The following is a 13,400-nucleotide window of genomic DNA, read 5'->3' as shown; positions in this document are numbered from 1 at the left end:
TGCTCCCTGATTTGCCATTAATCTGACTGAGTTGGGAGTACCCTTCATCTTCACAGCTCTGAACTCCGTAAGCAACGTCAAGGGAAGGCACTGCAGGGGAACTGGGGAGGAAAATGTTTCTCATTAGGGTTTCAGAAAGCAGCCGGTGGGTTTACTTTATTCATGAGCTAAAGGGACAGGATTTTTAGGAGGTAAAGAAGGCTAACTATGCAAAATGCACTGCAGGAATGCGTTGATCAGGGCATTACAGCTACATGACTGGAGGCTTACGTTAGATTATCTTGGTTTCAGCCCCACCTGTTGGTGAGGCTCCCTCCCCACTTCTTTCCTTGAGTGTTGCATGGGGAGGGGACTCTTCCTGGACTCTTCTTATGTCCAGCTGTCACTTCGTACACAGCTTCCTATTCAAGACAGAAGGCCGCTTTATTATCATTCATCACACTGCCCTGTGGTCCACTCTATCTTTAAGGCATGGGGTATAGAGCAGCATTTCTCTGTTGCAGCTTCCCTCACCACGGACCACTTTCTGCTATCATTGCATACCTGGAAAACCAAAGCTGAGACTGGGGAAAAGCCCCAGAAATCCAGTAGGTTCAATTCCTGACACAGAGCTTGTAGTTCTAGACCAGTCTGGTGTCCTCTGGTTGTTTTGGACAATAACAGTGCCCAGCATTTCTGACCAGGCAGATGGGAATTGAAGTCTCAACCATCTGGAGAGCATCAGGTTGGGGAAGGTTATTCCAGCAATCCTTTCACAACCAAGCCCTGGGATTAGGAGTCAAGGTGCTCATTCAGTTGTTTCAAGTGAAGCTTTTGGATCCACATCCAATATACTCTTGTGAACAAGGTTGTTCTAGATGTTTCATGGTGTTTGTGTGGATATTTGAGATCATGGAGAACACAAAGGAAAACACTTCAATAAAGAGCCAGGCTTCGCATGTCTTGAGATCAGGCCATCCAAGAGAAGAAAGTTAGGCCATTGGACTGAATTCAGGACCCAAATTCATATTTTATCTGCCAGATTATACTGAGTCCTTGTGTTGTTGTTGTTAGTCGCAAAGTTGTGACCCATCTCGACCCCATGGACAACATTCCTCCAGGCCTTCCTGTCCTCCACCATCCCCTGGAGTCCACTTAAGCTCATGCCGAGTGCTTCAGTGACTCCATCTAGCCACCTCATTCTCTGCCGCCCCCTTCTTCTTTTGCCATCTATTGTTCCCAGCATCAGGCTCTTCTCCAGGGAGTCCTTCCTTCTCATTAGGTGGCCAAAGTATTTGAGTTTCATCTTCAATATCTGGCCTTCTAAAGAGCAGTCCTTGGAATTTAGTAAGTTGTTTATCTTATGGGAACTGCTAGAAAGCTTATCATGTTAAGCTTGTGAGTTCCTTCTGAATAATGCATAGATTAAAATGGATATATGGTTAATGCTGCTTTCCATGAACTGTGCAGCGACATCCACATGTTGGCATGAACATTTGCAAAATTGACACATCCCATTTTCCTGGATCACACGATTCATGGCTTTTAGCCTAGGCCTCTGTGCAGAGAATCAGCAACACATGCAAGACAGCTGGCCCAGGAAGAGGATGGAAGCCTTAAGCTCGCTTTCTAGCAAGCCTTCCATATGCTTTGGAATGGGGCCTTTGAACAGTGTGAATGAGGATATATATCTTAGAACTCAGTAAATATGTGATTCCTATATTGTCATTTCTATCATCCCATTCTTTCTGGAGCATCTTATTTAATGCATATCAGAAAAAAATGAATGGGTTGCAATTTGTGCTTTTCTTTAGAATCAAGATCCCACCCTCAACCAAAACATTTCAGAAGCCTGCATTTTTCCAACAGCTCTTTCATCACAGAAGAGTGCAAAAGCATTTGCTGTGAACCTGCCAGAGAATGAGGGAAATGGGTCCGTAATACCAAGATGCCTGGGCTGACATTTCTAATTATCATTAATTACTAATTATTACTAATTGAATTATTATTCAGTAATTGCATCAGGATACGGTTAGGAATGTATACCCCAAAGCATATTGCTTTGAAAATAATGCAGTAGGCTTTCAGTGGGTTATGCACTCAAAATGTGCATTTCTACATTTCGTGAGAACACTTAGAACGGCACAATCTGAACTGGGTAAGGGTGAGAATAAGCCTGTGGACCACTGGTGGAGGATGAAGCCGCCACCATATTGCCACTCAGGGCTTCATTCGCCCTATGTGACGTCATCAATTCAAGTTGGTTGTGTGATATTCTGGTGCCATCTTGCTCAAGATATGACCCCTGATTGGCTGGCATCTTACAGAAGAACGAAGAAGCCCTACAAAGAAGCAGTACATCAGGACTACTAACTAGCAATGAAACTCATGGGTGGGAGTTTTTCAAGGGGCTTTTCCTGCATTATAATTCGATAGTTCAGAGAAAAATAGTGAAAATTGAAAAAAGGGGAGTCCCCTTCCTTGTTCTGTCATTTGGAAACAAACAGTATCTAAGTATGGCTGAGTATAAACTAAGTTTAAAATTTGTAAAGAGACAAGAAAGTAAAAAAACAACCCCCCCAAAAAAACTGCTAGAGTGCTATGGAAAGTCATTTTCATTGACAGGTCCTGTATGGCATAAGGGCAAATGAATTTGAGTGCCTAAGGAAAGAAATTGCTCTTTAATTCCATTGGAATTAAATATCAGTGGAGCATAATGCTCACGACTAACTCATACCATTGATTTAAAGGGAACAGGTTTTAGACAAGTTTTCTTTAGACAAGTTTTCCTTAGACATTGCTTCAGTTTTGATACAGTTACATTCTAAAATATTGGCCTTTTCATTCCATATTAATATTTTAGGATAGCTGTAACACTCAAGTCAAGGCCAATGTGTTCTGCAGATTTGAATGAATTTCTCACTTAACCTTAGAAATGTCATTTACCTTACGGCAGACCTGGACAGGAGAGAAGTGATTATGAGAGTCAACCAGACTATCACTAGAAACAAAAATCTGCTAAGCAGCCTAACCTTCAGTTCCTCAGGAGCTTTCCGAATGATATAAAAGACCAAATTCCATAAGGTTAGGAATAGAAATATATTAAGAAAAGTATTGAGTGAATATATCGTTTCATGGATAACAAGGACAATTTTGCTTTGTGTAGCTCACTCATGAATTTTCATTTTCACATAAAAGGTACATTAAAGTAACTCCAAATGACCTTTTGTGATAAAAAAAACCTTTTTTTAGAATTTATAACTCTGAAACTTTCTGTTTACTCTGTGTCCTTAGGGGTTTTCTTTGTTTTAACAGCATGCAGCTTGACAGAAATACACTACCCAAAAAGGGATTAAGGTATATAATGTTTTATTCAGCATGACTGCTGTTTCTCTGTTGTTCTGTAACTTTTTTTCAATAATAATTCATCCTTTTATTGTCGCCTCTATCTTGTTTATCAAACAACTAATAGAACTTCAGTTTATTCTAAGAAATTTCAGTCTTAAAGAATTCAATCTTTCCTTTCATTCTGGCAGTATGAAAAAAATTAAAATCTGTTGTAAATTATGCACCACCCTCAGTAATCATGAAATAATATTTTTACGCACACACACCTATATTTGTAAATTTATATTACTTTTTTTAAAATCCCAAAAAATGACTTAGGTGTTTTCCTGGAACCTCTGAATTTGCTTCAGATTTTGCTTCAAGTGGAGCCCAGTGGCAGAGAAATTTTGCTATTCTTGCTAAGATACCTCCACTATCTCCTCAGATTCCTCAGATATTTCACCTCTGAGAACTCTCAAATACATTTCAAATGTCATTTTCCAATTACTGCTTTTGCTGACTGCCTTTTCAGCACCTTCTTCTGCTTCTACAGGCTAATTCCCTAAAAACTCCCTTCTTAGTGCCAAACTAAATGTTCAAATCAGACATACTGTACATTTATGTAAGAGTTTTCTTCCCTAACCCATTGTGTAACTGTGCACAGTCCCAAATAGATTAGGATTATGGCACTCTAGGAGTGGGGGAAAATTCTCCACTCACCCATCCTCCCACCAAATTCTACCCATCCACTAAATGCTTTTTTCCCTTAGTAATCCCCCCCCCCCCATGAGATTAAAATTGGAATTGATGGGCTGTTCAATTCCACAGGAAGTTTTTATGGTATAAAAAAGAAGAAAGAAAGGAGCAGTGGGAGAGAACAGGTGACAAAGGCAGAAAACATCATCTGCCCCCATCCTTCCTGCAAATTCTCCTCACGGACCCTTGGAGAGCTAGGACCGCCAGCCGGTTTTCTAGCTCTATCACCACTGATACTTAGGCTCAGGAAAGAGAGAAGGCTGCACTCCAATTGCCACATATTTGGGTTGCTGTTCTTCTGAAGCTGAAAATTAAAGTTGGTTTTCCAGGAGGCTGGGAAATAAAAACGTGAGGAACTGGTCCCAGCTTCCCTTAGCTGACTGCTCCTCAAAAAGAATTCACTGTGTTGAATCCATCTTGGCTGTACTGCAGTTGGCAGAGCACCGCGATGTGACTCTTGAAATCAGAAGCTGAAGATGGTGTTTTTGCAGTCAGCAGTTCTGTTCTTTCCTTTCCAGCCTGTTGAATTAGAGACATCACCATAAGAGCCATTGATGGAAAATAAATATAGACAACCAACTCCCATATGGAGGATTTATCTCAAAAGCGTATCCTGCTCCAGAGCCCGCATGTCCCTGGCTATGAGTCTCCGTAAACACAAACAAACAAAAAGAGCCCCATGTGCTAACTTTGGCAGCATTCAGGTATTGAAACTTGCAGCAGACTCTTCAATATAAATATATATCAATAAACAGATATACTTCATGTTTAAAAACAGCAAGCAAGTGCCAAATAATTGCAGTACAATATTGTGACAAAATATAAAACATTGTGTCTGTTGTGACTGTGCGTGTGTGCCTGTGTGTGTATGTGTTGCTCAAGCTGCTGTAGTAGGCTTGAACTCTACATACTGAGTAATCCCCACCAAGCTCAGACGGGCAAATAAGTGCAGCCTCAGAGAACTTAGATGCTTACAAATGTCCAGGGAAGAGCATCGCTCCCTCCCTGCACCTCCCCTTCTGCAATTTGGCTAGATGGCCATTTTTGGCCACCTAGCTGAAACCTTTCCAAATGGAAAGGAAATGGATGGTGTTGGAGCACCATCGGGATACTCAGCATCTTCATGGCCCAGTAGCTTCCTCTCCCTAGCCCCATCCACATCCTTTACCCTTCCCTAAGATCAGTTTTCTGTCCTTGACTGCAGTGTAAGAAGGGGTGATGGTGCACAGGTCTCCAGCTCCAAGGTCACAGTTTTGTTTCCAGCCTTGCACCTAGAAATCTGAAATTTCCTATGGCCTCCTAGATGCTATCTAGGGGTCATAGGATTTTTCTGCATTATCTTATCAGGAAGAAATATGTCAGGATACGATCCTGATGTTAATATTCTTTACTAAACAAATCAAATGCCCCAAACTCCAAATCAAAACCAATGACCCTGTCCCATGTGCCGAATGAAGAGTTTTTCCAAAGTGCTGCAGCCCAGCAATTTAGTCCTGTAGTTGCACCGATGTAGGATTTCCATTGTTGCAACAAAGGGAAAGATCCTTGGGTGTTCAAGGCGCAGCCGCTACAATAGTTCGGAATGGTCATCTTCTGTGTATGTATGGATTTTAAAAAATGCCCCAGATTTTAAAACCACAATGAGGCTACACATGTTTTTAGGTCTGCAAGAAATTCGGCTCAATGAAGCCTGACTGCACATTGACACAGAAAATGCGGGCTGAGATGAAACCTGAACTGCCTGAAATGCCTGCACATGCTAACTCACCATCTTAATCCATTCAAGAATTTGCTTTTCTAAGTCCCTGCCACAGAGTCTGGCCAGTGGGCTCTAGCAAACGCTGCAGTTTGATTTTTGTATTTGGCAGCCACACCAAAAAGTCAGTGGGAGATTTGCTTTCTGAGGCTTTTGTTCCCGCAAACACCTTTCTATACAAGTGAGTATTCATTTTTTTCTCCCTCAAATCTATCCATTTGGGGCTAGCACAGAATAACGACAACCTTTTTGATAGACGAACACTGCATTTTGTCCCCTCAGATGCCACTAACAAATTAAAGTAATTTCTTTTACAGCGGCTGCTCTGCTCCTGTTGCTTTCAGCTTATGCGTAGCCTCTGCCCCTGTGGCAGATCTCATGCCGGAATTCTTCATTTGTCTGTCCTCACTACCAGTCGATCATTCCTCAGCTCTGTCGCTATGCTTGAAATTCAATCTTTGCTTTCCCCCATGTGCTAGAGTTTTCCAACCTGTCCTTAACAGCTTAGCAAGTTTTCCATGTGTGCTTTCCCATCGCATACAAATCGTTGTTAATTGTTTGTCTGTCCATTCCATGACTGATGTGAAGAATCTGAGTTTTTGTTCAAAATCTGTCAAATGAACTTTGTAATTGCGTGTACTTGATACCAACCATTGTGCAATGAGCCATTATTTATATGTTGTCTCTGGAAATTTAAAGTGTACCAGTGTTGGTGTTTTTCAGGTATACCCCGTCCTCTCGGCAGGCCAGTCAGGAGGAAGGGAAAGAGTGGCTGCGTTCCCATTCAACTGGAGGCCTACAAGACACTGGAAATCAGTCTCCCTTGGTATCTCCTACAGCGATGTCTTCATCTGCAACTGGGAAATATTTTTCCAACTTAGGTAAAAACAAAAACAAAGCTTGCAGAGTATGTGTATTGAGTTTATTTGTACAAATGAGCCTTTTGGCAGGGGCCAGTGGGGGATCATAGTGGCAACAGACAAAATCAGGGATGTTTGTTATTCTGCTCATTCTGTATATAGGCACATTGTGAACACCAGTGCACTTACTATATGCTTTAGACCCAATTAAGTCTCACTGAGTTTTGTAGGAGTGATTCTATTGCTGGTCTCAGCCTTACTGTCATAATCTATTTTACTGCCCCTCTGAGAGGCTGATGAACATTTTCAAAAGAGGGGTCATGTGCAGAAGCAAGATGTAACAAGTTGATCACTAGCTCTGTGCAATAGTAAGCAATCAGCCCAAGCTCTTTAACTGGGGAACAACTGTGCACAATTGCAGCTTTATCTGCCTTACCAAGTTGGTCCAGATAAGTGCCTAACATAGAGATTAGCCTAGCACTAACCCTTTGTACTGCAGATAGGAGATCTGGGGAATAACGATCATGAACTCTGTACTATTTGTCTCCATTATTAGCATTATCTTTAAAACATTTTTTTTCTATTGCTTTAACCAAGAGAGAAATGTGTCTAATGCACAAATAAGTAAAGGTATCACAAGTTATGTTCCAAACTAAAATGGTAATTAAAATGTGATCTATCAAGTGAGAAAAATCTTGTCCTCTCCAAAATCTTGGTGGAAAAATATCACAAACGCACAGAAGGATGTTGCTGGGCATGCAGATATGTCTGTAAAATAAAATACTTTTCAGACAACTTTAACTGTACTCAATGGTTTATTTAGGTAGTTTCTTAGAATTTATAATATAGTATTATGTCTGCCTCTCTCTCAGTCTCCTAGGGATGTGCACTGCTAAGTTATTTGGTTTTAAAATGCATCAGTTGAATTGAAGTAATTTAAATATGTCTCTGTGTTTGACAACTGTAGTACCATCTTTAGTCCCTAGGTGGCAAACTTCCCTAACAAACAGGTAGTTTGTAGTCAATACAGTTTAAAAGCCATCAGGACCTAGCCTGAGTGATGCAGTTCTTACAGCTGTCCCTTCCACCTTTCTGTGGGGCATCAGGAGAAGGGAGTGGGCAGGCACCACCCTCAGAGGACTACAGGAGTGCTGCCTGGCAGGGGTTATGCCTAGAGGCGACAGTGGCCATTGCTTCACTTGGGTGGCCAGTTCTGATACCAGTTTAGCTTTGCTTGAAGTTTTTGTTCTATCAAACTAATGGTAATTCCTCCCCATGTGAAGATTGTTAAATATATTAAAAACATTACACACAAGTACTACAAATAAGATGAAATTTCTACTGAAAAAATCTAACTGAAAAACTGAACTGAACTGAAAAAATCTAATAGCTGACCTTTCTTTATGTGAATTAATAGATCTTTGTTTGGAGATGCATAAATCTCTATAGACATCTATGGAAGTACACTACAAGCACTAAAACAGTAGATTGATGTGGATGCAGAGGTGTCCCTTTTTTACTCTAAAACTTTTTACTCTGAAAGTTAACTGATGTGCTAATCTGAATATCATATTAGCAAGTCAAGAGGCTTCTTTTTTCCTGTTTTTTGTTAGTGAAATACCTAAGCCCTGGCTCTGTTTGAAGAAAAGGAACACTTACTTCAGTATGATTTTATAACTGTATATGGACTGTAGCATAGACAAAGATGGCATGCTTATTTTAGGCAGATAGTTAAAGTTCCTTTCTTGCTATCAATCTTTATTTTGGTAAAAAGAAATCTGTATGTATTTGTGGATTAGTTTTCTTCTACTATGATGGCCAGTAGAACTGCTTATTGCAAAAGCTTTACAGTCTCTAGTGCTTCTTTTCTCAGTGGGCCATTTTCCAGTGGCATTAAATGACTGTCAGAAAAATATTGTTCCAGAATTTTTATGTTAGACACAGCAGCCCTGCTAGAAGTACTTTGATCTACCACATCAATTCAAAATGTTGACACAATAGTCTGACAAGGGGCAGATGAGGCCTGTTTTCCATGGCTTCAGCTCCATGTCAACTAAAGGGATCCAAAGAGTTCCTTAAAAGATTTTTGAAAGCAGGCCTTCCAAATTATCTGAATAAAGACAGAATCGCTTCCTTCTCTTTTGAGTACATTCATAATCTAAAATATCTATGCTACAGAATTAGCAAGTGCTATATTGTAATCCACAATACTAAAGGAGAATGCATACCTGTCTGTCAATGGCATAATTCAAAAACCATGAAACTTATACTTCTGAAACATGGCATGCATACTAAAGGTACCCTAGGGGTGTGTACCTCAGAAATATTTAAAGAGTTTTGTTAAATGATCATGTATTTTTACATTTCTGTATGTTGAAATCCTGCGGTATCATCTTTCGTCACTAGGTAGCAGACTTCCCTAACCAACAGATAGCTTTGTAGAAGATGTAGTTTGAAGGCAGTAGGAAAGGCTTTATAGCTGCTGCCTTCCCACTGCTGAGTTGAAGCCTCCCTCAGGAGACTGAGTAGGGGAGATGCTTTCCTTGGAGCTATGGGAGTACATAATGCAGGAAAGATGTACCCATGTCCTTGGCTTCATTCAAATGGGGTGGACACAATGGCCAGGTTTGTGCAATTGGGGGCAGCAGGTAGAGCCACAGTGGCTTCCTTTGCTCACCAGTGACGTATCAGTGACATGCTGAGCAATTTATCTAATTGCCCTTGTGATGTGCAGTTTTCCACATAGTCTGAACCCAGTAAGGTGTGGATTGGGCTTTATCATTCCAACCACTCCAGAACCCCCAAACATGCCATGGGTTCTGGGGCAGTTTCAAAGCCACTTCTGATGAATACCTACCTGGGTTCAGAGGACTCAGGAAGCCAGACTCTAGAAGGGGCTGAGCAATTGAGCAATGTAACTTCTGTGATCTTGTGTACCTATCCACAGCCAGTTACGTGTTTTTGCTTGAAAAATTTGCTGAATCAAATGAATGGCTATTTTAAACCAACCAATGCTGGTTCTGTTTGCTAACCTTGAATATGTTTGGAAGCATTCTCTATACAAATTCTACTATACAAAGAAAAATAAAACGCAAATGCCTAAGTGGTACCCTCACAACAAATAAGGATGTAAAGCTATCCTAAAATTGTGTCTAATTATTCCTGTTGAAAAAAATAAGAAGTTTGCATGTCATTTGGGACTGTTTTTCCCTGGAGTACAGTGATCTGTTATTAAAAGATATGCTTGATACTGCAGTGAGTCCAACAAACTTATCCCAATTCAAACTTCCTGGACCCAGTATGATGCGGTCAAACAGCATCCCGGCACAAGATTCTTCATTTGACCTTTATGATGATTCCCAGCTGTGTGGTAGTGCGACTTCCTTAGAGGATAGACCACGTGCAATCAGTCATTCTGGTTCATTCAGAGATAGCATGGAAGAAGGTAAGAGTGCATGTGGCTGCAGAGGCTACATTTGGAGCATAAAATGAAATGAAATGAAATGAAAATGAAATGAGCCAAATAAAAATAAATAAAAATACAATGAGCTGAACTGTTAGTTGTAACTGTTAGTGTAAACCATGCTTTACCATCCAGCTTTAAACCATGATTTCAGATCCTGGTTTGTTGGCCCCAAACCATGGTTTATATACAGGCTCACATGCAGGATACTTTATGACTTCATGAGCTAGATAATAGTTTTCTCTTGAGAAGATCTTGATTCAGATTCCTTCTCAGGCACAGTGGGTGATCTTGGGCCACTTGTACATTGGACTGCTGTAGGGATAAAACAATTATTCTGTACTCTTCCTGAACTCCTTAGAAGAAGAGTGGAATGTAAATGTGAACTTATGAAAGTTTAGATGGAAATGTCTGTTGGCTTTGCTACATAGCCTTGTGATACTACTGTGTGGAGACTTACCCACAGACTAGTCCATATGAAGAAAAGGGAGATGCAATAACAGCTCTTTCTATTTAGAAGGCAAGAATCTCTTCCTCTTGTTCATCTGTAAATAAACTTTACTGAAAATGAATGCAGTTTTAATATAATAAAATTAATATAATATTGCTTTCTTAGGTAATACAACTCTAACAACAGGAACATATTCTTTATCTACTCAGATCCCTACTGGGATGGTAATTCAGAGCTGTTATCATTCCACCAAGGTGCATGGTCTATGCCACCATGGCTACTCAGCTATTGAAACTCTTCTGGCTTTTACTTTCATCAGCCTGATTTTCACTTTCCCCACTTCCATCAGTTTGCCGATGCTTGCCTGGCTCAACTCCCCTGCACTGCTTGACTACACAAAGTCATTTCTTTCCCTTTCCCTGTGTGTGGTGTTTCAGGCTAGCTCTGGCAGTAGCCCAAATGTAAGAGGTTCTCTTTTCCTGGCACTTGCAGCAGTCCCCAGCTGATTTTACTTTTCTGTGTTTCCAAGAGGCAGAGCTGGCCTCACCCAGACATCCTCAACTAGCTATTTTGACATTTTAAAAGTAAGGGGTATTGCGGGGCTGGTGTCTCTGAACTGTGGCCATGAAGAGATCTATCCATGAATAGATCTGAAATAAGTGATGATTCCTTATGCTTTATGAAAATCCTGAAATTTAAAAAGATGTTTTCTTTGAAATGAAGAAATGTCGCCATGCAGTATTTGCCCAAGAAGATCAGCATCTCCCTTACAAATTTTCAACCAAGGGACAAGCAATATTCTATTATAAATCTGCTGGATTTGTTTAATGGGTAGACTATTTGGGTGGATATCAGATTCACATCTCTGTGGTATCATGAAGTTTACTGATTGAAATTGGACTGCTGTGTTGGTTCTGAGGGCCAAACTAGTCATTTATGCAAATGTACAAAAGTAGCATTTGCATGAATGACTTCTGAAAATTAAATTGATGACTGCAGTGCTGTTCCATAATGGTTCCTTTCTGGGTGGAGATTTTCTGGTGTATTGATTTTGTTTTAGAGGCTTCACTAAAGTTTACAATGTCCTGTGCTTTGGCAACAAGCAGAAAGCCATGGGAAAAGGATCATGAGAGCACTCATGAGTGAAATAGGAGGAAATGAGAGGGATCAAACAGGCCCTGAATTTCTTGGAAGAATACAGCATGATGGATCAGATAAGACCAGTTGGGATGCATAGGGCAGTTTCTAGCCCTAAGAGACACTCCTAGATTGCCCATCATAACATCCCCTAACACCACTAAACTGGAGCCTGAGCTACATTTGGTGGGGAGTTGCCCAATCATCCTTGTAGGAACAGAAAAGTATGAAAGACTGGTCACCCATGCTAGTTTCCTATGGCTCTGTTTCATAGCCCTTGGCAGGAAGCTCTCCAAAATCTTTGCTCTTGTGACTGCCCTGCTATCGCATGTATAAGCTTCTGGACATTTTCCTGCTCCCACAATATTGGAGTAACACATTCCACATTCACACTCATCCTTCTGCCAACATTGTGATGAAAAAGAATTAAAGAGGAGCTGGATGAATTACAAGTGTTCATCCAGGATCAATAATCCACCCACAAACAGCCCAGGGAACAGCAATTCTGTACTAGCAGGGTGAAGGAAATCATTTCCAGCACCTGCATTGTGGGGCCAGCCAAAGCCACATGGGCTCCTTATCCCAGAGATTGGTGGGAAGGATTAGTTCCCAGTTCCAGTGCCTCAATCTTACTAACTTTCCCATGACTGAACATGCAGCCTACTATCAGCAACAGCTCCCAGGGACTTATTAAGGGTAAGACTGATCTACATTGATGAGTGTGCCCGCCTGCCCACCTTAGACACTGGGTCACATTGACTGCACCTGCTTCCCTGCTCTCCTCACCCCTATTCCTTTTTCTTCGTGAGCTGTGTTCAGCTCCCCCGATACTTTAGCCCCATCCACTTTTCCCTTCCTTTGTTATGGTTCTATGCATTAAAATGAAATAAAAAAACATTTGATTTTAAAATACGTATTTTAAAGAACAAATTAGCCTCCAAGAGGTCCTCATCAGGTTTGGGAGGATGAGGAATTTAACTCTTTGCCCTCCACTATAGTCCCCACCTGAATTTGGGAATGGGGGGCCATCTGATCTTTTTGTTGAAAGAAAAACCCTTATTTGCCTTATTCCAAAGCAAATTGTAGGCATGGCAATCCTGACTGAGGCCAGGACCTCTGTGAAGGGTTAAAGTTTCCTAACCTTCTGCACCAGGACTGTGATCCAGTTCAGCTCCCAAACCCAGAAGGTTCTGATCTGGATTTCAGGGTTTTTTATTCTTGCTCTTTCCTTTTGAAATCCGTTGACGAGGTTGCTCATTATGTCAGCAGTGCCTCACCTAGTCTCACCCTAAACCTCTTTATGTAGAAGTAGAAACCCAATTTTTTGCATAGTAGCAAAGCAACCGACTAGTGTCCCAAACGAGGTCCATGTAACTCACAGACCTGGTTTGCACAAGTGCAGACTATCCAGCAAACCAGAGTTGGCTTGTTAGCCATGCTGCATGTGCCAGTTGCATGCTGGGAGAATTAGCATAATTACCCTCATCAATAAAGCTTGTTGTGTTGTGGTGAACCTGGCCGGGAAGACTTGTTTCTGTGGGCAACAATCTACTGAGAGCCCTGCAACAGTTTATTTTCCTAACAGTGATCATGCAAACTAGGCTGCATTGTTAGCAAGTCACTCTTTCACAATCTAGATTCCAAACAGCATTTAGAAGTTCTACATGTGCT

At 41.0% G+C, this 13,400-nt stretch overlaps 1 protein-coding gene across 1 annotated transcript in view; it reads left to right on the top strand.

The window, feature by feature from the left end:
- Positions 1 to 13,400, top strand: part of NAV3 (neuron navigator 3) — a 263,434-nt gene that overhangs the window by 208,871 nt on the left and 41,163 nt on the right. The window contains exons 17-19 of the mRNA XM_044455417.1: positions 3,295 to 3,336; positions 6,542 to 6,699; positions 9,935 to 10,123. Of these exons, the coding sequence (XP_044311352.1) occupies positions 3,295 to 3,336; positions 6,542 to 6,699; positions 9,935 to 10,123 (389 nt within the window). The remainder of the gene's footprint in view (positions 1 to 3,294; positions 3,337 to 6,541; positions 6,700 to 9,934; positions 10,124 to 13,400) is intronic.

Source organism: Varanus komodoensis, unplaced genomic scaffold, assembly GCF_004798865.1.
Source record: "Varanus komodoensis strain SLA01 unplaced genomic scaffold, ASM479886v1 scaffold8, whole genome shotgun sequence".
In the NCBI taxonomy this organism is placed as follows: Eukaryota; Metazoa; Chordata; class Lepidosauria; order Squamata; family Varanidae; genus Varanus; species Varanus komodoensis.
This window is presented reverse-complemented; position numbering and strand designations above follow the sequence as displayed.